The sequence below is a fragment of the Sinohyriopsis cumingii genome, chromosome 18 (genome assembly GCF_028554795.1).
Source record: "Sinohyriopsis cumingii isolate HCF-2022 chromosome 18, ASM2855479v2, whole genome shotgun sequence".
In the NCBI taxonomy this organism is placed as follows: Eukaryota; Metazoa; Mollusca; class Bivalvia; order Unionida; family Unionidae; genus Sinohyriopsis; species Sinohyriopsis cumingii.
In genome coordinates this window covers 9,808,652-9,834,186 of record NC_142978.1, presented here as the reverse complement: position 1 = coordinate 9,834,186, position 25,535 = coordinate 9,808,652, and the positions used below count along the sequence as shown (strand labels likewise).

Below are 25,535 nucleotides of genomic sequence, written 5' to 3'. Positions count from 1 at the left end.
TATTATCTATATTTGAATGAACATTGTATTATTTTTTATGTTTAAATTCTAAAGTTCCGGTTGTAGTTGGGTCTTTATATAATGTTATAAGTGTTTTTGTTTGTGACCAATGTGAAACTGATGACAGTAGTAATGAATTCCATTAATATCCTATGTCATGAATACAGGTTCAGATTTCATAGATTCATATCTAGTGATAACAATTTGTAAAATAATTTTATCAAAATTTTAAAATTCTGCCTAGTTTATATAGCTCAAATCATTACACATAAATTCCACATATTTCAGTTTTTAGTTTCTTGGTTTCTTCATCTTTATTGGTTCACAATATTGTACATTTTTTATATGTGCCTATGGGTATTCAGCTGAAGTAAAATCTTAAAAATGTAAAATTCCTAAAATCAGCAGGTAAAATACTGTGTGCAAAAAAGTCCTAAGTGAAAGATTGCATTTAATTGATATCAGAATACACTTTTCCACAATGATATATATATATATATATATATATATATATATATATATATATATAAACTGTCATGAAATATCCTACATGAGCTAATTGTGTTATATTTCTAACTTATTTAATACTGAAGTCTGACTTTTTAATGCATTTTGATTCTGATAGTTCTTAATACTCATTTTTTAATTATTTTTTTAAAATTTTATATTATGTTTGTCAACTTTCCTTTTGTCTATGTTTTTCTTACTGATAACATGTTTGTTGCAAAAATTTGCTATATTAATATATACTGCATGCATATTATTTATATTTTTTTCCATGTATATTGAGTACATTGCAATTTTGGACATAATGATCACAGTAGTAACAGTTTGGGGATGCTAGTAAATATTCCAACAGCAAAGTTTTTTCTGCATAATTATCTAATCTATTTCCAGCAGTCTAGCCCATTTTTTATTTCGCTGTATGACATCTCAAAATATTGATAAACATTTATAGCAGCATGGGAATAAGGTAAATGCATTCATTTTATTGTTGAGTTATCTGCCAAATTTAAAATATGCATTTAATTTTACAGTCTTTAGGAATGATCTAATTTTGGTCATCATGGAATTCTCACTGCTAAATGTCTCACAGACTCAATGATAAATGACCATATTTAATACTGTGTTATGGAATATTAGAAATTAATTTCCAAAGCATTCATTTTCATGGTGTCTTGAAAAGAAAATATTTTAAGTAAATAGGTGCAAAAATATATGATAAGCTTATCTGTTGAGGCCTTGAAAATTACAGACCTCAGTAGTGAATGACAATTTTGGCATTTATGAGGCCTCAAAAATTACAGCCCTCAGTAGTGAAAGACAATTTGGCATTTATAAGGCCTTGAAAATTACAGACCTCAGTAGTGAATGACAATTTTGGCATTTATGAGGCCTTGAAAATGACAGACCTTAATACTGAAAGACAATTTTGGCATTTATGAGGCCTAAAGATTATGGACCTTAAGTAGTGAAAGATGAATTTGGTGTTGACTACCATTAATACAAGGTATATGAAATGTATCAGTGGTAGTGATTGATGGATCAAGTATGCTTGTGAGATTTGTATTGCATTCATAATGACAAGAGATAACATGTTAAAACCATGTAAGTTAAGATTTATGTTATCTGCAAAAAACATTCACATAAATGATGAGCAACTTTGTAAAGATTTAATAAATTTTTAAAATTTCAAACCAAACAGTAAATTTGAAACAACACATGGAAGTTATATAAAGAGTATTTGAAAAAGAGAATACTTCAGACATGTTTTAAAAAGAAACCTTGGTTAATTAAAATTATTTAAATAATTTAATCATAACAAAATGAATAAGCTGCTTAAAGGTGAAAATTGTTTATGGGCATTTAGGCTAGATAACTTTATCTGTACAATGAAAGAATGGTAAAAATCATTGTACAAATTTAGGCTTTGTACTTTATCTGTACAATGAAAGAATGGTAAAAATCATTGTACAAATTTAGGCTAGATAACTTTATCTGTACAATGAAAGAATGGTAAAAGTCATTGTACAAATTTAGGCTAGATAACTTTATCTGTACAATGAAAGAATGGTAAAAATCATTGTACAATATCATTAGAGCTTTTAAACAGTACTAGTTACAGATATTAATTTATAATATGTTTGATTTGTTTGCAGCTGGTGAACAAGTTAAAGATATTGAAAATGTCATTGTTTTTTTGTTCACTGGTAAATTTACTTAACAGAATGTGATGTGTATTTCATTAAGATTTTTTTACAGACGGCATAATATATGTCATGTATGTGGATTTAATTGTGTTTGAAAAAAATTTTTGTTTCTGTATTTCTCATCTCAGGGAATCACTACCTCTTGAATTTAAAATTTGAATTTTTATATTTGTATTTAGTACAGACTTTGATGCCATAAATGGGTGTTAAATCTGAAGAAAATGTGAGTGTTTAAGAAGCAATGAACAAAACATGAACATTGCATATATCATTTACATTTAACAAGATAGGGATAATATTGCTACCTTATTTACTTGATCAAAAATAAAATAAAATTTAAATGCAAAAATAAAATGTTTAATGGACATTTACAAGTTTTATTGTGTGCACAATGATGATGTCATGTTCATTTGCCAACATAACGAACAGTTTTTCATTAAGAGAGCAGTCATTGGCGTTAAGGTTATATACTGAGACAACTTGACTATGCACATTTAGAATCATGCAGAGATCCTCAAAATGAAAAAAAAAATTATCAAACTATTTTTAACCAAGTCTAAGACATAACATTCATGTTACAAGCCTCAAAACTGGATAAATGTTGTACCAGACTCATAAGTTTCCCATCATGTTTGACCTTGCTGAGACAGCATATTTTTTGACCTAATTAATGATCCAAATCATAAAATGAAGCACCAGTCAAATTTCTGACACATGCAGTTGTCCAAAACTGGATCAAGGAATCATGAAATATTGGCAGCAAATCAAAGAGCTGATATTATCTACATTAGGAAATATTTGTTTTATAACATTTATATCCTTCACATACAATAGCCTGACTTCATACAAAACATATATTTTTAATTGATTGGCAAATGAAAGTATTATGACTCTCTGGACTTAAAAAAAGTAACAGAACAGAGTGAGAAGCAACAAACTTTGTAATATTCATCAAATAATTTATTTCCATTGAATGCCAATGAAAATGAAAATGAAAAAGAGGGAACTTATGGTATTAAAAATCCCAAATAATCCTAGAATTACAGACACAAGTCCTCAATGATTAAAGTTCTGAATAAATTTTAGTGGAAATCCAAATTAAATCCAACCCTGGAAGTGTTGATGTGCCTATGGTGGCGCGTGTCAGGGTGATGTACTAACAGTCTTTTTGTTAAATCACACTAATACAATGCAAGAATACATCCTTATTGGAAATTTCACTATAAATCCAAGTCTCTGTGTCCAAGAATATTATTTTTAGATGAGTAATTTGTATTTCCAGTGAATAAATAATGTGACTAAATAAATTCCAGCCTTAATAAATTACTGGACAACAATACTTCAACTGATTCTGTTAAGATCTTAGATCACAAATGAATAATTTCTAGAAAAAGAAGATTATATTGTCCTCTATTTGACTCGGGTCACAATTAGCATTTTTTTAATAAAAAAACTATTCTCTAATGTGAAATAACCTTGAAGGTTTCTATTTTTGCAAAATAAAATCTTAGTTATAATTAAAATATAAAATGTGGTAAAAACAATGTCTTTGACCACAAATAGTTAACCAGTACTCTTAGGAAACTATTTGCTATGTTTTAGTTGTTTAGAATATTAAAGAATAAAATCAGTGATTAAGGTCAGATAGAAAATGAACTTGATTTTGGACAGGGTCAAGTACAACATACAATTTTCTATAGCATAAAATAAAAAGAAAAATTTAAAAAGACAACTAACTAACAAAAAAAAAAATTAAATATAACAAAAGTAATGCATGTCTCTTCCCATGCCAGTTATATCTGTGTAACCCTTTGTGTGTAGAAAATTTCTTCATTAAAAGATGGAAACTATTATAAATATTATAAATTGGTGAATTTACATGATAATATGCTTGAAATTATGTCAAAATGGTTTCATTGTCACAACTGATTTTCGAAAACATGAGATTCTGCTGCTAGATGACCCATTTCTATATGTGTCCATTGCGATATACTGGTTAGATTTCAAGTTTGAATAACACCTTTTGACAGTGGATGAGGGATGATTTCATAATCTTAATTTTGGCAAGGAAAAAAAAGAAAGTTGTCATGTGCAATCCATACAAACAAAAAAACAACCTTGTAAGGGTATATTAGATAGCCAGAGTGTAATGTGCCCCATTATTGACAGTCCACATAGTGATCAGTTTCAAGTGGGCTTGGCATCACTTACCTATAAGAATAACAGCAAATGGACAAAATTGATCCAGAGAGATTATGTAATGAGACAGTGGGTTCTTCCAATTACCAAATGGGATAGTAAATCCTTGCCATAGATGTAACAAAGAACAAAAAAATTTAAAGTACCTAAATTTGGCATACTAACCCACTAAAACAGCAAATTAAGCATATGCAAAGCTGTGTCAATTTAAATCTTTTTAAGTTGATGATTATTTGTTTGGAGAGTCCTCTCATGTATTTTATAATCTGTAGTGAATAAGCCAAAATGGCCACCCTCTACATCTCAAGCCATTATTGGCTGCAGTTTCATATGCTTTTAATGCTCAATACAGTAAGTAAAATCATTTTATTGTGAACACTGTTAACACACAATCACAACATTAATTGGATATTTTCACTGATATTGGAAAGTTTTAGGACAAAGATCCTATTGGTGTCTTATGTTTTGCTAAACCAAAGAAAGTTAATTTTTACAAAATAACAATTAGGAATAATCTACACTCATATTGAAAGACAAAAATTCAGTTACCCCTGATTTAGAGTCTCAGAAGGAAGTAACATGGGTTACGGGTTACATATAATACCTTTGAAGATGTAACATGAATTTTATGACATTAAGTTCTGTACTATATATATATATATATATATATATATATATATATATATATATATACTTTTATCTATGTTATGTATTATTTTGTGTTAACATATTGTTTTTATGCAAAGAGAATGGTCTTTTTATTAGTTTTATTTAATGTTGTGTGATACATATATGTATTATCTCATGTAGTACAGCCAAATAGTATGCTGATAAAGCTTTCTACATTTATCACATGACTTAATATTAGATTATTTTGACCTGCTTAATAGTTTTGGACATGTTAACATTTTAAAATGGTACATTCATTCAATATTAGATAAATGCATTATTTCTTGATGTTATCACAGTAGCTAAGCATTAAATTTCTGGCTAACGCATGATATTTGATCAATGTATTGTAGAATATAATGTTTCATTATATGTTAAATATAACCTTGCATCTGTGCTCTTTTCAAGTCAAATGTTTGAAAGTCATAGAATGATTTCGTTCTTGTGCTTGGGAAGACATATAACTGATGGAAAACATTCAGCTCAGTTTACATAACTTTCATTGAAATTAGCACTCTTGTTAGATGCTCTATATACTTCCTCATTATAATATTGTCCATAACTGCCAGTCACATTATATATTGAACCATGGTATAGTGAGAACATAATTATAAACTGAACCATGGTATAGTGGGAACTACGTTATAAACTGAACCGTGGTATAGTGGGAACTATATTATAAACTGAAGTGTTGTATAGTGGGAACCACATTATAAACTGAACTGTGGTATATTGGGAACTACATTGTTCTCTGAAGTGTGGTATAGTGGGCGCTAAATTATAAATAGTACCATGGTATAGTGGGAACTAGTCATTATACTCTGAACTGTGTTATAGTGGGATCTACATTACAAACTAATGTGTAGTATAGTGGAAACTACATTATACTCTGAAATGTAGTATAGTGGGAATTAGTCATTACTCTCTGAAATGTAGTATAGTGGGAACTACATTATACTCTGAAATGTGGTATAGTGGGAACTACATTATACTCTGAAATGTGGTATAGTGGGAACTAGTCATTATACTTTGAAATGTAGTATATTGGGAACTACATTAGAAACTGAATTGTGGTATAGTGGGAAGTACATTAGAAACTGAATTATGATATAGTGGGAAGTACATTAGAAACTGAACTGTGGTATAGTGGGAAGTACATTAGAAACTGAATTATGATATAGTGGGAACTACATTAGAAACTGAATTGTGGTATAGTGTGAACTAGTCATTATACTATGAATTGTGGTATAGTGGGAACTAGTCTATATACTCTGAAATGTAGTATAGTGGGAACTACTTTATACTCTGTACTGTGGTATAGTGGGAACTAGTCATTATACTTTGAAATGTAGTATATTGGGAACTACATTAAAAACTGAATTGTGGTATAGTGGGAAGTACATTAGAAACTGAATTATGATATAGTGGGAAGTACATTAGAAACTGAACTGTGGTATAGTGGGAAGTACATTAGAAACTGAATTATGATATAGTGGGAACTACATTAGAAACTGAATTGTGGTATAGTGTGAACTAGTCATTATACTATGAATTGTGGTATAGTGGGAACTACATTAGAAACTGAATTGTAGTATAGTGTGAACTAGTCATTATACTATGAATTGTGGTATAATGGGAACTACATTAGAAACTGAATTGTGGTATAGTGGGAAGTACATTAGAAACTGAATTGTGGTATAGTGGGAAGTACATTAGAAACTGAATTGTGGTATAGTGGGAAGTACATTAGAAACTGAATTATGATATAGTGGGAACTACATTATAAACTGAATTGTGGTATAGTGGGAACTACATTATACTCTAAACTGTGGTATAGTGGGAACTACATTAGAAACTGAATTGTGGTATAGTGGGAACTACATATGTACAAAACTACAGTATAACAGAGCATTGTAATGAGGGAGTTCTGTATGATACATATATCCACACTTTTTTGCTTTGTATTTGTATAATCACAAATAAAACACTTGTATTACCACATTATGTGTTGGTAGGATTATTTTAATATATTTTTACCTAAGAAACAATAAACATATATTTCACAGCCATTTACAGAATGATATGGATTTTACTGACAGACAAATCAGCTCATTAGTACCACTGAATTTAGCAAACATACAGTTATTTGCTAAGTGTACTCGCATCTAAGTGAACACACTTGGTATGTATCAAGCAACTCTAGACATTGAAAAGGAATGAGATGTCATTTTAAACAAGACGGTATTGATTTGTTTACAGGAATGATTTGGACTTGATACAGAAATGAATTATTTATGGAGCCACCTTCAATGAGATGTAAAGTAATGTTGAACATTTATTTAGAGATGTCATATTTATACAGCTACTTGGTCATTTACAGACATGTTTGACATTTATTTAGAGATGTCATATTTATACAGCTACTTGGTCATTTACAGACATGTTTGACATTTATTTAGAGATCTCATATTTATACAGCTACTTGGTCATGTTGAACATTTATTTAGAGATGTCATATTTATACAGCTACTTGGTCATTTACAGACACGTTTGACATTTATTTAGAGATCTCATATTTATACAGCTACTTGGTCATGTTGAACATTTATTTAGAGATGTTTATTTATACAGCTACTATGGACATTTAAAGAACATGTCGGACATTTTTGGGGGAATTATATCCCCAGATGCAATGTAATGTACACTGCAGTTTTGAAACTAAAGCTGGATGAAACTTTGTACAGTATACTCCTCACAGCTTGTACTCTTTCAAAACGTATTACTGCCATAAGGCTCTTTTGCCCCAGAGCCCTCTAAATTTAGTACATCGACTCCACAAATTTGTACATAAGCATGATCATACCTTACTTGTCTTATCACATACGGAATCCAGTTAAAAGCTGGAAAAAAAGAACCTGACTGTATGGAAACTCAAATGTGCTTCACTGTAATGTCATTGATAAATTGTGATATCTGACACATGCTAAATTTATGCATGGCTACAAGTAAAAATATTCATCACTTTTTCTCCTACATATTTAGCAAACTATTCACATCCTACACAAAAGTCATTTTAGAGAAATGATGGCAGCAAATGCAGTCTAAAATGTGTGTGACACAGATATCAGATCATACAGTTTTCTCCAGGTGTTCTTATACTGCCAAATGTACTGTAGCAATGGAGTTATCATAACCAAGGGAAGTAACCCACTTTGAGAAGATATGTGTACTGAGACACTGGTCTGAACCATCAAATTTAATGTTATCTACCAAGCAGCTTTTGATATAAGACAGAATATCCTTATTATAAAGCTTTGGGAATAACCCAACAGAAACATTTTTTAGTGAACAGCAGCAGCTGTTGAGTAAGTGGCTCTTTGTTATGAGCTATGATGTCCTGGTAACCTCAATACAAGGCACTGTAGTTGTCCTGTCACCCTTCATACTTGGTAATATGGCAGTCCTGGTACTGTCTAGACATGGTGCTATATATATATATATATATATATATATATATATATATATATATATATATATTAGTCCCTGTTACCTTTTTTGTAGCCGAAAAGTGGCTTTTCACGAATAGAGATAGAGAGGGGGAGGTGACGATGTAAGATATGTGGGGATTATTTGACTTGAAGAAATCAACCATAGTGGGTTAGTGTGTTAAGCGTACCGGACTCTGGCCCACAAAATTGCGGGACGGAATATTGTTTAGGTAAGACTGGGTCGGCCGCCCTAGTATATCTCTGGGCAAGACACGTTGCTCTCTTTGCAATGGCACAAGCATACTTGCTAGCCAAGGTTCCGATATGTTAATCCTGTAGATATGGTAGCATATTGGAATCTTAGCTTGCGAAGGTGTGGCACGAGTTGCGGCCATTAGAAAACAGGTTCAAATACTGCCCAGGCAAAACGAGGTCACGAGTCGTACTGCAAGACATATTACATCGATTGCCTTTGCGCCATATAACCTTTCATGTTTTTCTTGTACATTAATCATTCGCTAAAAATGAAATTGAATTTACTTTGCAGTCCAAATTAATTTTTATTCAATAGATAATAAGATTTCTTTGAGAAGTTTGTAAGGAATCGTGACAACGTTTGCATTGTTTGCATATTCAACGACACCACTTGAGACGTTGAGACCTTTAGATCATGGTTAGTTGTTGGTCATATTGCTACGTGCAGTTTATCATGATACCAGGCCGACCAGTCCTAACACTGGGTTTCTCCTCGGGTTTTTATAAGTAGAGGATGAAGTCAAGGCCGTAGAGAGCGATCACGGACCCTGGGGTTAGAAACCTCTCCTGTTTTTGTTCAAACAAAATTTTTGTTTTATAAAATTAAAAGTATTGTTCGGCTCGGGGATATATCCCTCTTTCCCCACCCATTGTCGGCCCTGGATACAGTTCTGAAATAAAAGCAGGGACAGATTGTCTCAACTTCGTACCTGTTGCATTCCTGGGAGCTGCGATGGACCAGTTGGTTTAGCGTGATATTCGCAATCCAAAAGTAGCAGGGGCGCCCACAGAATTTTTTATTATTTTGGAGGGAAGGGGAGGCGCGGGGGTGCGAATATGTAGTGGTCAGTTATTAAGTTCCACGGATGAAGGCAAAACATGTTTAGAGGTGAAATCGGGGGAGGGGGCACTTGTCTCCCGTATGTAAAAATGCCCGTGAAGTCTGGTTGAATATTCGCCAGGTTATGCCAGGCCCTAGGAAAGGCACTTAGTTCCCATACCTTCGGCACGGTATAGCTATTAACGTGTTAAAGGTGCCATTAACTCCACCCCCCACCCACACACACACACACAAAACAAAAACCAGAAAAGAAAATTTACTACCTGTATCCTTGGTTTGAAATCTTTACACACCAAACACACACACACACGCACACACACACACACACACTTTTAAACGCATGTGTGTTAGTTAACATTATAAGTATACGGCAGCAAATGCAATTACAACTACTACCACTACTATAAAAAGCACAACTATTACAACAGCTTGAACTGTTGGCCATGCGACAACGCAATACTACTTTCACTTTAACTACTATGGTCCAGAACAAAAGATTAAAATGCCGTGTATTTTTATTTTTTATTTTATATATATATATATATATATTTAAATGTCACGCATGTTAGCAGTTACAGGTAAAGTCCCAAATAACCAGCGTGGTGAATGGTTTTAAAATACAGTCAGGAAAGTACTTAATGAATAAACCGATTTTCATTGGGCTAATTAAAATTCAGTATACAGGGCAGGGCCTTGAATTGAATGCTTCTCTTTCTATATTTGTAATAGGATCTCAGGGAATGAATGGGCTTTTCAATAAACACGATTCACCTATAATACAAACATCAATGGCTATTTAAGAGTGCAAAAAACATTTCCATGCATTGGTAAGCAAACTGAATACGAAGTAGTTCTTGTGAAAAGACTCAATCGCACTTAAGTGTGTGTGTGCGTATAAAGACGTCTTCTATTAATTGATGAAGTGAATTTATTACCGAAAGGACGGTGAGATCTGAATTGTGATCATTATATTAGAATAAAAACTTCTTACAGTGGAGATGTATCAGGGAATCCTCCATTCACTTTATCTTTAATGATGATCATTCAGGTGAAAATCTTCGTAAATGAGGAATTTTAAACCATTGATACTGCTGACTTCAGATACGAAGTGTTTTCCACATAGAAACGGCATATACATGTATTCTACTGAACGAATCATATACCTTAAACATGAAATTGTCGATCATATTGTGGTATGTCTATCAATGGAATTTGGTTAGGAGTAGGTTTCTATACGTCTGAAAGCTTTAACAACTATATATCTGAAACAGACTTGTACATTTTTGAAAGGTATGAGATCTACTGTAGCATGTTTTCACGATCAATTGCTAGTGAGGAAAATATCAGTTAATATTTTTCTTCTTTTCACCCGTGTCAGTTGTGCAATATTGAGTTCTCGTCTGCTTCTGTGGAAAGAAATGTTCTAAGTGAATAAAGTTCGTGTACATTTTGGCTCGGTCATTGTCACATACAACAAAATGAGTACGAGAGATAAAAAGGACAAAATAATCACGGATGATTTTCTGAAGTGTGAGCTATGTAAACGAATGCTTCAGGATCCGCGGACTCTTCAGTGTATGCATTCATTCTGCCGGGACTGTCTGCTGACGTACATCGTGGAGACCACGAAATCATCATCCAAGGGAAGTTTCCAATGTCCGCTCTGTCTTCAGACAATCATGGCCCCCAAATCAGGACAACCGCCAGAAAAATGGGCCGATGACCTAGACGTGGATCATTTCCTAAACGCCTATATTGAAGCTCTGACCCTTAAGGACACAGGGAAACTATGCGACACCTGCGAGAGACAGGAGAAAAACTCTGTGGCCGTGAAGTTTTGCAGATCCTGCCATGATGCTCTTTGTGATGAATGTGTGGGCTTCCATAATGCTCTGAAGACCACAAAAGCGCATATCATTGAGGATCTCTCCAAGCTTCGGCGGCAGCCTATGAGGGAAATAATCGAGGAACCAAACTGTAAAGATCACGATGGAGAGCATCTGATTCGATATTGCGAGACTCACAAAGAACTTGTGTGTGAGAAGTGTGTGGCTACCAAACATAAGAATTGCAAGGACGTAACAACAACGAGTGAGGCCGCCCAGAAACGGAAACACGAGGCCACCACTATGTTAGACTCTCTCACCGAGGAAACCCAGATGGCCAAGTCCATCTATGAAGACAGGATGGCAGAGGATAGCGCACTAGAAGAAGCACAGGAGAGAATTTTAAAACAAATTCAAACTGTCCGACAAAATGTAAACGAGATTCTGACTAAATTGGAGGGACAAAGCATTGGACAATTGTACGACGTCCACAAGAAAGAAAAGGCAAATAATCAAACTGAGCTTAAAGAAGCCCAACGCACTCGAAAAGCGGTTGGTAAAGTGCAGAGCAGCATGGAGTATGTGACTAAACACGGTTCGGATGGCCACCTTATTCAAGTGATGGAAAAAGCTAAGAACCAAGAACGCATTTATAATGATAGAGTGATCAATTTGAACAATAAAATACAAAAGACAAGGCTAGAATTTATCGTGGACAGCACTCTACAAAAAGTCATGTCTTCTGTGAAAGAGCTAGGAGAGTTGAAAATCATTAGCATAAAAGGAAACCTACCATTAAGTAGCACCATCCAGTCTAGTAGATCATCGATCGCCGAAGATCATCACGAGGCAAGCTTCAGACCAGAAAATAAGTCTGGAAGTAGTGGTGAACAGAAGCTAGTTGAGAGCATCGCTACTTTTTCTGGCCGAACCCCATCTGACTGGGAGCCCTGTTGGTTCACAGGAGTCGTTTATCTCCCAAATGAGCAAATCCTGCTGGTTGATAGAAACAACAGTAAGGTTAAGATCTTCGATAAAGACCTGCAGCCTATCTCTGAGACGACTCTTCTGTCCCAACCATTCGATGTGGCACTTGTATCCGTGTCTGAAATTGCTATTACTATCCCACGAGAGAACAAGATAGAACTGTATACACTTGGAACCAGCCTCACTCACAAAGGTACCATTCTCACATCTGACCGTTGTTATGGTATTAGTTTTGCGAGGGACAGATTTGCAGTGACATGCGCATGTGGATCGCCCCCTTCTGTAAAAGTGTATTCTAAAGAAGGCAAAGAGATGTTGGATATATGTCCGGAAGAGCATTATCAACCTCTGTTCTTCAGACCTTGGTACGTCCATCTCGAGCAATCAGGGAATAGCTTTATCGTCTCGGATTGTAACAGAAGTCACGTGACATGTGTTACAGGTTCCGTTATCAAGAGATACGTTTACAAAAATGCATCACTGAATTCCCCTCGCGGGTTCTGTGTAATGTCTGACGGAAAGATTTTGGTATGTGGTTGGGGGTCAGACAATATTCAGCTTATCGATGAAAATGGACAGTATATCCAAGATGTTATAAGCCGAATGGATGGAATAATTGGACCACAGAATGTGGCCGTTAGTTCTAAAGGAGACAAGCTTGTGGTAACGTTTGATCCTTCAAGTGGAAGTAGTGACTCTGTGAAATTGTACAGATACAAATCACCAACAAGTACAAGATTTGCATAAAGTTAGTATGTTACATGCATCAAGATGATAAAAATGGATACCATTTTGTGATATAATTAAAATAAACTCTAGTTGTTTTCTGAAGATCAGGAAGTCTTAACTCATGCAAATTCCTCATTTAGCAAATAAGTAAAACTATAAATTGAGCAACGTTGTTAAAATCACATCAGATTTACAAGCTTTGAACTAAATAGTTTTGTTCTTTTTAATGTTCTGTGATAAGAAAAGCTGAATGTCAGATAAGGGACATGATGGAGACGTTTATTTCTAACATAGTTCTCTACACTCACGACTAAAAAACAGTAAAATGTGAATCAATATTAAGTGATTTTTTATTGTAAGGCACTTTAACCACATTATTGGATAGATCATATCATGTAAATGGAAGCTTTGTGCCCCAGCAGATAAAGCATAGGCAATTAAACCGGATAAATAATGACATGACTAATATCTGAGTACCACCGTACCAAATAACATTTGTCAAGGTCACGTTTTTCAGTAAATGTTATTGTTTCTACGCTGTACATTATCATCTAAATGAATTCATTTATGTTTAAAGTGCTTAGTTTGTTCTAAAGTTTTTCTTCCACGATGTGATGCATAGTCTAGACAAAGCTTATAATTAAAACAATCGTTAGATACCCAGAATCTCAAAATATGAACCATAACCAACCAATCAAGGAGGGAGTAGTGACTAAGCGTTATGTTTCACTACATCCCTGTCTCCCATTACGTGGAAATGATTGCCTGACAAATTGTATATGGTTGTAATACGATTGCACAATGAGTTCTGTCAAAAAAAAAACCACATGGATCGCATTTTGGCGATGAGTAATCTATTATTATTAATACCATTATTATTATTGCTGTTATTATTATTATTATTATTATTAGTAGTATTAGTATTATTATTTTTAGCTCTCATAAACCAAACTCTTTGATCCAATCTGTCGTTTCTTATACTTCACCAATTTTCTTACATCATGCAAAAAAAGCGGAACCTATTTAGAGCATTAAACACCTTGATGGAAAATAATTAAACACCATGAGGAAAAATCTGCAATATTTACTTTTATTTGGGAACGATATTACAAAAAGTTATGAACATACACAGATAGAAAGTAGACACACACATTTGGAGCCAATTTTTCTATAGCGTTGAACCATCAGCAAATTGATATATAATATACCTTTTTCGAAAATGTGTGTTGACCTTGCTGGTGGTTTCGCAGTCGTTAATTGAGTTTTACCTCCAACACTGCAGCACAACCGGTAAAAAAAGATACGTTTTCAAAGTCAGATGGGATAGTCGCGCAGCCTGTGCCACACTTGTGTGTGTCCATATATATCTATTTTTCAAAAAATGTCCTCAGATCCTTAAACGTCTGTCCCATTTCTGACTCACTTTATAAAATGTTGTCCCATAGCTGAAAACGTAATAATCCGCAGCATTACATCACATGCAAAGTGAGTTTGTTCCGTTTCGACCAGCCAGAAATTAGTTTACATATGCTTGCGTGTTGACGTATATGTTGACTGTATCATTAGAAACAAATTTATTACAGTATGTCAGATTTTACAGGTAAAACATTTTCACAAAGATGTTTAAAGTTTGATAAATAGTTTTTTATGAATATTTCCATCAATTATGCTTTTCATTTATTAGTTCCATGTGTCCCCAAACATCTGTACGCATGCTACAGGGATTTTAGTTATCATTAACAGGTATAATATGTTTAAATACCACTTAATCTTTCCTTTTATGTTAACTATTATGTAATAAGCCAGATTTATACTATGTATTCTAGTATTTATATTTAAAAAGTGTAACCTATACGTCTATGTACTCTTAAGAAGAAAGAAAAAAAAAAAGACTACACCAAATATTGTTTTTGTGACATTATTTTCTTTATATTAATGCTACAGTACATATCGCTGTTTATGATAGTTGACGCTGCTATTCCACGCATTATTTAAGAGAATTTTGTAATAACATACAAGGGACAAAATTTGAATCTTTAAAAATGGATCTCGTTGAATAAAAGATGTGAAAGCGAAGTTGAAATCAAAAGTGGAGTAAAAGCATTCTTTCTATGGGTAACTCCGCTCTTGTTATCTCCATTGTTTGTATTGTTTGTTCCCTTCTCTATCTATGTTAAAATGATTATTTTGCCCACAACAGCTTTCCTATGTGGAACTCTTGACGGTTCTGAAATGTTTATATAATACATCTATTTTCTCTGAAAACTTGAATCTATATGGCAAATTGAATGGGGAGCGTGGAGATTACTCTAAGCTGTGCACACAATTTGACTGGAACAAGCATAATGCAAGGGAGGTAACTCCTTCAACGCAAAAATCCTTTAAAATCTGTTACATTAATATTTTCAAATATTGCTTGACTGCTGGTTTAAATTGTCATCGTCGTAGGGAAAACAAATGTTAGAGGCAGCCTGCCGTATCATAGGACATGGCGTTTTACCACAATGACATATTTTCCCATTTAGGAAATGCTGTTTTACATATGTAAAATTTATTTTCACATTTGTGAAATAAGTTCCAATTATTTCCCCCAAAGAGAATTCTTTTTGACGCACTTGATAAAGAATTTTAGGTCTGCAAATAAACAAACAACCTCCAACCAACGATAAAATGCCAGAACAGCTTGCCATACTACCGTTGACTGAAATGACAACATGGCGGAGAATAAAAGGCAGGCCAATAAATCAGCCATTCACCCGTAATGATATTGATTTGCGGTTTAGGGGATGATATCACCTATTCATTAAAACATGCAAACATCTGCAGTTAATTTGACTGCATCCATCGGTATATATATTTTGTACACTTACCGGTACTTTTTGCAGCTGTGGAGCTACCATCGGCTGTAGGGTTCTTCTGGTGACATGTACATTATATTTCAGGAACGATCCTATGTTGTTGACTTGTAAATCCACGTGGAATACCACAACCCTCAATCCTGTGGCCATTTTGATTTTCGCGCTAGATATGGCCCCTACCAATTACTGGTATGTGTCTAAAGCGTACGCAAGTTTGTTCCAGAAAGATGTGCCTGCATCAAAATTCCACATTTTTTTTTTTTTTTTTTTTTTGGTGGGGGGGGGGGGGAATGTATCGGACTAGATGAGAATATAATATGTATATATTACAACGGTGTAAGTATCATTTTTCGCCGTAGTTCTACACTGTTATACTACAACCCTGGTTAAGATTTTACCTTCAGATTTGCTCCTTATAGGTCTTGTAACGTGACAAGGTCTTGTACCGTGATAAGACAGTATAAGGAGCAAGAGAGATGAGCTGAATCAAAATGCGATTATTGCGCTACATATAATCCGTTGTTATATATATTTGATTTAATTATATCTGATCTAATATATATTTATTTCAATTTAATTGTTTGTTTGTCAATTTTAATTTTTTTTATTCATTACATGCTATTGTAATGTAACTTTATTCATTAGAGATGATACCTTTTTTAGAAAATAGTTTGACCTTGACTGTTTGTTTTTTAAACACCAGGTGTTGATCCAGATCCTGACCTTGATTCAAAATTAGTAGCAAACACATAAATAAGTTCTATTTTTATTTTAAAATGATTGGTTGTTGTCGAGGTCAAGATGGGAATACGTGTTTTAAGATATAAACACATTTTTAAAATTTTTTTATTTCTTAGAGTAAAATGATTTTTTTTTCGTCAGAGCGACAATGGGTGTACGTGATCTTCAACAGGTACATAACTTTGACGAGGTTCTGGAATATGATCACGTGACCCCTTTTTACGTTTTAGAATACGATATAACCTTTGTTTTGGAGAGATATTCTCAGTAGTAGCTGGGCTTTTTCATTACACTCGAAGGTGTATGTTGTGCTGTTTGTAGTTTTTTCAAATTTCTTGGATTAAAAAGGAATAATTCTTTTACTTGGAAAATACGTGCACTCATGTGAGATACTTAATCAAAGACAGTTCATTTAAAAAAAAAAAAATTAATTTAGATTTCCAAAACCGGAGTGATAATTCTTGTTTCCACAAGGTACTGTAGACTTCAGCACTACAGGTTACAGCATATGTCATCGTCTTCCATCTAAGATTCTTCGTCGATATTCAAACTTGAAATCTGTAGAACATTTTGTTAATTAGGACAACTAAAATTTTATTCGTGGATGATTCTTGGATCCTTTTTGGATTTGATTCTTAAAATCGTAAGTTCCTATTTTTTCCTTTTTACAGAATTTTTTCAGGGAAATAATTTTGCATTTTCTTTTCTCAAAGCTTGTTGTTTTCGCTCTTTGTTGTGAGTAGTGAAGGGGGATATTATAGGGTCTATGGGATTTATCATTAAAAACACCCTTGGGAACATATAGGGTCTATGTAAATTTAACATGGAGAAAAATCGTGGGACAATATAGGGTCTATGGGAATTAACATGGCCAAAAACCCTGGGACAATATAGGGTCTATGGGAATTAACATGGCCAAAAACCCTGGGACAATATAGGGTCTATGTAAATTTAACATGGCCAAAAAAAACCTTGGGACTGTAGAGGGTCTATGTAAAATTGAAACAGGGAGGGTCTCTATTTTTTTTAAAAAAAATAAAAAATAAAATAAAAAAAGGGGTAGGCAATGGAAAGACTATCTCTTTTCGAGAAATATGGCTGGCCCTGAAAAGGGCCTTTGGTTTATGTTAATATGCCCTTAACATAAAGGGCATTTGCGACATCTTCTTGTCCTCAAACTTCGTCTTACAGCAGGGCCATACATCAGAGTCCTCTTGAGGCAACCTTGTCTCTCTATATAGACTCTTCTTATCCACAGGCTGCTGCTGGTCCTGTGGACAACGGTCCACTTGGATCGGACATACATGAGCATGTCCGTCCTGAACATCATTGTTGACACAAGGGTTGAAGATTCAACGTCTGTCCACATGTTGAGGCTCCGACAATAGGTGAATCAATGCAGTGAACTGCGCTTATTTATAGGGACAGAAAGGATTGAAACGGATTGAGTTCATTCACCAATCCTAACACGCGTTACAGAATTCAGTCAGCCCGCATCCAATCCGAAGAGAGCAGTCTGTGACGTCACGTAGTCTATATAGATTCGCTAGCGCTTGTGTGCAGTCAATCTATGCGACAGTGATTCAACATGAAGGAAACTCAGAAAACAATCCAATGGGGTGCACCAGCAGGGGAGACCGCCCAAGGGAACCCGGACTTACTTTCAGAAGAGGTGAATTGGGATTTTGTGGATTTTCTCTCCTCGCAAGAATTTGTTCCGGAACCTGCGTTACCTTCTTCATTACCGCAAGTGGAGAATTTTAGACAGAGACAGAAAGAAGAATTGGAGAAATTTATACAACGACAAAAGGAAGCGGAACAGGCTTTTCTTCTACAGCAACAGCAACAAGAAGAAGAGGTAAGAAAAAAACAACAGCAACAACAGCAAGAAGAAGTAGCAGCAAAGAAACAAGAGGGTGAAAATCAAACGGTCACGGTACTGTTGGACATTTTAGCGGAGTTAAGAAGTCTGAAACAAATGTATCAGACTTCTTTATTACGACCGAAGAGAATACGACCTTCCCGAGCTAAACACGTCAACCCTGTGACTAAGCCTACCGTACCACCCTTAGTGATTTCAACCCAATCATTATCATCATCATCAACATTACGCAGTCCAGAAGTAGGCCTTGGCCGTGGCAAAGGCATAAGGCAGTTAAAGTTGATTGCTTAAACTCACCCCTACATCATAAAGAAAAAAGGCCCTTTTCAGGGCCACCCACATATCTCGAAAAGAAATACAATTTCAATTTGCCAATAACTCAAAAAAAAAAAAAAAAAAAAAAATAACCCACCCATTTTACCCTATAGTACGTGTCTTTGTATGAGTGCGTGAGTGTAGCTTCTTATTTTAAAATCAAAACTCAAAGACTCTTACCTTATATCATTCATTTATTCTTTTCTCCATTTTTTACAATCCAATTCACAACTCAACACTTTAATTTAAAGTTCATTGACTTCTTCTTTCTCCTTTTTTAGTCTCTCTGTTTTTTGAATTTCTTCACTGTCACACTCTTTTCCTCTTCTTCCTCCTCACTTTCTTCCCTTCTTCTTTTCTTCTCCTGTTTCTTTTTCTTCACCTGTCTGCTTTCTTCCTCTGAAGGATCCCTCTCTTCTTCTGAAGAATCCCTCTCTTCTTCTGAAGAATCCTTCTTTTCTTCTGACTCCTCTTGTTTCTTTTTTGGGCAATCTGGAGACCAATGTCCTTTTTCTTTACAATAATAACAGGTATCTTGACTTTTGTCTTTTTTAGCCCCTGTTTTTGTTCTTTTTTGACGGTCTGGACACTCTGAAGACCAATGCCCTTTCTTCTGGCAGATATAGCAAGTATCTTGACTTTTATCTCTAAAGGAAGGAGAGTAGTCCGTAGGCTGGTCTGAAGAGAATTTTCTAATGACCCCTCGCAAAGCTCTGACGAAACGTTCCATCTGGTTAGTCTCTTCCATCGTTGTGCTCGGCTTGAGAGTGAAATGAATAGTGAAAGGATAAGACACACACCCTTTTATATACGCTGGTCTGCTGTGACTATAAAGTAGCTCATGGTGTTTGAACTTGAGTCATTTGACTTTTTGCTTTCAAGATGAAACGATCTAATTCATTCGAGAAGAAAGAAGAAGAAAAAGAAAGTAAGAGGCAGAAACGTGATCTATCGCCTCGTACCAGGGCTGAAATCTTGGCACAAATTCATGCCAGTGATTTTGAAGAGGACATGAGTGAACCAGAATCAGAACCCTCTAAACCAAGTTCACCACCCTTAGTCAACCCTGAAAAATACTATTCCATTCGAGAGACGGAAAAGCGCTCCTCTAGAAAATTTAGAACCACGGCTTACAAATACACAGTGAAGTTTAAAGATTTCAAGTCCGAAGTACCGTTAGAGAAAGCAGAAGGGTTCATCACCAGAGTGTGGGATTCTCTGCTCACTGCACTCAAGCGACAATGTCAACCCAAAGAAGACGATCGCTTGAGACTTTCCATATAACACGACGGTTTGAAATCCCCTGTTTGGATCCAGTTTAGCACCCCTGCAGAATTGACCGCTTCCAAAGTCATGGACAAGATTCAACACGTGCAACAATCTAATGACCAGTTTGACATCACCGATGGAAAAGCCACATTGGACATGACCCACGTCTCTCCTCCTCAAGGGACCGGACGCAAAAAGATGTTATTGGTGAACGAGCTTCGCAGCATTAAGCGTAGCCTTGTCCAAATTCACAATCCTCATGACCAGATGTGTTTAGCCCGTGCCATCGTGGTGGGACGAACCTATGCCAACAAGAACGACACGGTAGAATGGAAAAGAGACTGGGAGAACATTCGACAATCGGACCGAGCCAAACAACGAAGTGAAGCAGAACTCCTGTTACGACAAGCTGGCATGTCCAAAGACGCACCCTGTGGCATTCCTGAGATGCAAAAATTGCAAGATGCCCTAGCTCCACGCTACACCTTGAAAGTGCACCCTCAAGAAGTGCGCGGGCCTTTGTTGTTTCGAGGGCAAGACTTTAAGGACGGAAAATACATTCATGTCTATTATCACGATGACCATTTCGATACCATTACCACTATCACCGGATTCCTGGGATACGGTTATTACTGTGAGAAATGTGACCATGGTTATAATAATCTAGAGCAACACAAGCATTGTGGATCGAAATGCTCAGGATGTTTGGCCTCTTCACCCTGTCTGAGCGAAGAACCAGTGCCTTGTTCAACTTGTCTGCGCACGTTTGTTAGTCCTACCTGTTACCAACAACATCTGAAAACGCAAGGTTCACAGAAGAAATGCGCTTGTCAACTCCTGAGATTGTGCCCTACGTGTGAACAAGTCATACGTACCAATAATACCAAGGCACACGTATGTTCAGGAAAGAAAAAATGTCACATTTGTCACCACATCGTGGACTTGGAACACCAATGCTACGTGCAAAAATACCAGCCCCCACCAGAGAAAGAGGATGGTCACAAGAAGAAAGGCAATTTCATCTTTTTCGATTTCGAATGCATGCAAGAGACCGGCATTCACATTCCTAATTTCTGCGTGGCTCATCGAGCGTGCGAGAAGTGCATTCAAGAACCTATCTTCAGTCATTGTCCTCACTGTAGCAAGATTCCTGGAGGGCGTGAAAAAATCTTTCGGGGACCGAACACGTTAGCCGATTTTGCCCAATGGGTCTTAGACCCCATCGACAAGACGTGGGGCCAAGAGGACATCGAACTTTACGGAGATTGTCATCGTCATGCCACGGTGATGGCTCACAATTTCTCCGGATACGATGGACAGTTTCTTTTGAGGTACTATACGGAGCAAGGCACCGAACGTCCTAAAGTGACTTTGAACGGAGCCAAAATCATTTTCATGCAAGTGGGACAAGTACAGTTTAAAGATTCGATGAGCTATTTGGCCATGCCTTTGAGTCGAATGCCTAAAACGTTTGGAATGACAGAAATGGCTAAAGGGTACTTTCCACACTTTTTCAATACGGAAGCCAATCAACACGCCGTTCTACCCCATTTGCCCGAGTCTCACTATTACGACCCCGACAACATGCGTACCGAACAACGAGAAGCTTTCTACGCTTGGTACCAGGCTCACGCCTCGGACCCTTTCGACTTTCAGGAAGAAATGTTAAAGTATTGTCGTTCCGACGTGGACATTTTACGACGTTGCTGTGGAAAATTTCGAGAACTGTTCATGGAACACGGAGGGGTCGATCCTTTGAAAGAAGCTTGCACCATTGCCAAAGCGTGTTCCTTAGTGTATCGACAACGATTCATGCCTGAAAACACCGTGGCTGTCATCAGTCCTCAAACGACCCACTTTGTCAAGCGTCAATACTCGGTCAAAGCCCTACGTTGGTTACATTACTTGTGCGATAAGGAAGACAAGTGGATTCAGCATGCCCGCAACGGAGGGGGCGAAAAGACCATCGGAACGTATTCGGTCGATGGCTGGGACTTAGAAAACCCCAAGATCGTCTACGAGTTTAACGGTTGCTTATTTCACGGATGTCCCGTCTGTTACCCTGACCGTGGCACTAAAAATCAGCTTTTGCAACGAACCATGGAAGACTTGTACCAGGACACTTGTCAGCGGCGCCTAAAGTTAGAACAGCAAGGATACCAAGTGGTGGAAATGTGGGAACACGAGTACGATCACCGTATGAAAACCGATCCCGAGTTTAAACGCCTCGTGGAAAGTTACCAGTTCATGGACCCGCTGAACCCGAGGGATAGTTTGTACGGAGGAAGGACCAATGCCACCTGTTTGCTGTACCAAGCCGACGAAGAGAAAGGAGAAGAAATCAAATACTTGGACGTGTGTTCGCTGTATCCCTACGTGTGCAAATATTGTCGCTTTCCTGTAGGGCACCCGCAATTGTTAACGGAACACATCGACCTGAAAAACATTCGACAATACGAAGGCTTGATCAAGTGTAAAGTTTTGCCTCCCACGAACCTATACCATCCCGTCTTACCTCACCATTGTCAAGGCAAACTGATGTTTCCCTTGTGCCGTACTTGTGCCGAAACGTGCAACCAAGACCAACCTTGTCAGCACAGCCAGGAAGAACGGGCCTTGACGGGAACCTGGGTCAGCGTAGAATTGTTCAAAGCTATGGACATGGGATACCAACTGTTAGAAGTGTACGAAATTTGCCACTTTCCCAAGACACAACAACACCACAAGGGTGACCCTACTCAGAAAGGCATTTTCGCCGACTACGTGGATGCCTTTTTGAAACTGAAACAAGAAGCCAGCGGCTATCCTTCCTGGTGTCACACTCCCGAAGACCAAATACAATTCAAAGAGAAATACTACGAACAAGAAGGCATCACTTTAGACCACATCGAGAAAAACGAAGGCAGGCGATCGTTTGACAAAGTGATGTTAAATTGCTTGTGGGGTAAAATGGCACAACGACCGTGTTTACCCAAGACGGAATATTTGACAGAACCTTCCCGCTACTTCCAGATGATTCACGACAAAACCAAATACATGAAACACGTGGACTCGTTCGAGAGAATTTAATCTTGGTCAATTACGAAGAAGATCTGGACTTTGTATAAGACGACCCTTTTGGAAATGTCATCATTGCGGCTTACGTGACAGCCCATGCTCGCTTAAAATTGTACGAAGCTTTAGAACTGTTAGAAGAACGCGTCCTGTACTTTGACACGGACAGTTGCATTTACATCCATCACCCGATTCAACATCACCCTAACATCGAAGGAGACCGTTTAGGAGCCTGGACAGACGAGCATCCCGACGACAAGATTCTAAGTTTCGTCAGTGGCGGTCCCAAAAATTACGGCTACTAATACCGGGACAAACAAGGAGAAGTGCACACGACGTGCAAAGTGAAAGGACTGACTCTGAATTATCGTACCAGTCGAGTGGTCAACTTTGGGGTATTGAAAGAAGCCTTGCAATCGGAAGAAGATGGAAACTTTAAAGTGACCACTTACCAACCGAACAAGATTGTACGTTTACCCACTCACCACATCGTCAGTCGACCTTTGGAAAAAGTTTATCAAATCGTGTACCAGAAGCGAGTTCGACTTCCCAATCATTTCACCTTACCGTATGGACACGTTGGTATAAAACATTGGTTGTAAGAGGATATCCACCCACCAGAAAGATGACTTCGCCACAGCAAGAATCGAGTGAGAAACCCGATGAGAACTCCAAGTTCAAACCCTACCATTTTCCAGTCTTCTTACCTGACTATTGTGATTGTGCCCGTCGATTGGACACGTTTCAGAAATGGCCTACGGATAGGGAAGGATTACCTTCTTCGCATGTTTTAGCTAGAACAGGATTTGTCTACTTGGGACCTGAGTCAGGATTGGGATACGAGGTACAGTGTTTCGCTTCCGGACTGAAGTTACGAATGGATCTATGTATCTATAAAGATTCAGCTATTCTGGAACATACTCGATGGTCTCCGCACTGCCCTTACCTTTCTATGGCCTTTCCACCCATCACACTACGGTACAATGTTGACGGTACCTTAGAGACGGTACCTTCCGAAACAAGACATAAAAAACGTAAAAAAGGAAAGATGTACAAGCTGGAGACTGCATTGCGACTAGTATAAAAAGGGGCCTATGGTCAAGATCGATAGTTCATTGTGACTACCAAGACCGAGCGAACAAGATGAATACTTTGAAAGAGACATCGTTCCAGTTTGGGGATTGTAAAAAAGTTGTATCTTCCTCTAGTGTGACTAATACTGGATGGATAAGACCCAGGCATTGCGACGGAAAATGTCCGGAAGGAAACTACGATAGTCCATGTGGTTACCATTGTAACTGCGTAACGGAGTTTGCAGACGAGTGCGATTGTGAGCCTTGCGATGGCTACGATGCTGTACGTTGTGACCTGAGCGATGCCGTAAAGCATCATGGGAACTTTGTTCTCACTGCCCCTGTCATGGAAAGTGATGCTGTGCGTGTCAAACCTGTGGGATGCGAAAGCGATGCCGCTCGTCCTCTTGGACATTTTACTGGGTTTCGTTTTAAAGGGGAATGTTCACCTTCACTTTTACCTCCCTACGGATGTCATCCAGCCCTGAGCAAACTCCTGTTCCTGTCACCCAACCCTCATCGAAACGAACCTGTGAAAGACGAATATTCGTTTCCTGTGCGTTTGTCGGAATACTGCGACTTTGAAAATCGTCTTCAATCGTTCAAAGGAAAATGGCCTAAGTATCTGGGAGGACCGACCCCCGAAGAATTAGCCAGAGCCGGATTTTTCTACTTGGGCGAAGGAGATAAAGTCAAGTGCTTCAGTTGCGGTGTGTCACTTCACCACTGGGAACCGCAAGATTCGGCCTACGTAGAACATGCTCGATGGTCACCGAATTGTCATTACTTACCCTTAGTGGGACCGAGACATTGAAGTAACTTCTTACCATAATAATCTGTTCATGGATACTTTACAAGAGAACATTCGTGCTTTGCCTGTGGAGTTGAGAGAACGCATTTACCGAGAGCTGGTCAAAATACAAGTGAAACGTAAAGAACAATTGCATCCGTTACGTCACCGGTGTTTGAACCACTGGTACCTGAAGGCTATACAAGGATTGATTCAATTGAAAGTGTTCCATCGGACAGACATTGATGAACGATCCTCTAGTTTTAAAAAGGATTGGTTTGGTATGGACGATTGTAGTTACATCATTGTAAACGTACTGCATCGAATTCCAGAGGAAGAGTTAACGAAT

At 36.9% G+C, this 25,535-nt stretch overlaps 1 protein-coding gene across 1 annotated transcript; it reads left to right on the top strand.

Annotated features, from left to right (window-relative positions):
- The first annotated feature begins 10,593 nt into the window (after positions 1-10,593).
- Positions 10,594-14,168, top strand: LOC149776052 (uncharacterized). The gene has a single exon (XM_089942313.1). It carries the CDS (start codon positions 11,141-11,143, stop codon positions 13,220-13,222), a length of 2,082 nt encoding a protein of 693 aa, XP_089798439.1. The 5' UTR covers positions 10,594-11,140; the 3' UTR covers positions 13,223-14,168.
- The last annotated feature ends 11,367 nt before the right edge of the window (positions 14,169-25,535 follow it).

Excerpts from the sequence above, each read along its gene's own strand:
- LOC149776052 (XM_089942313.1), top strand. The coding sequence starts at position 11,141 with ATGAGTACGAGAGATAAAAAGGACAAAATAATCACGGATGATTTTCTG.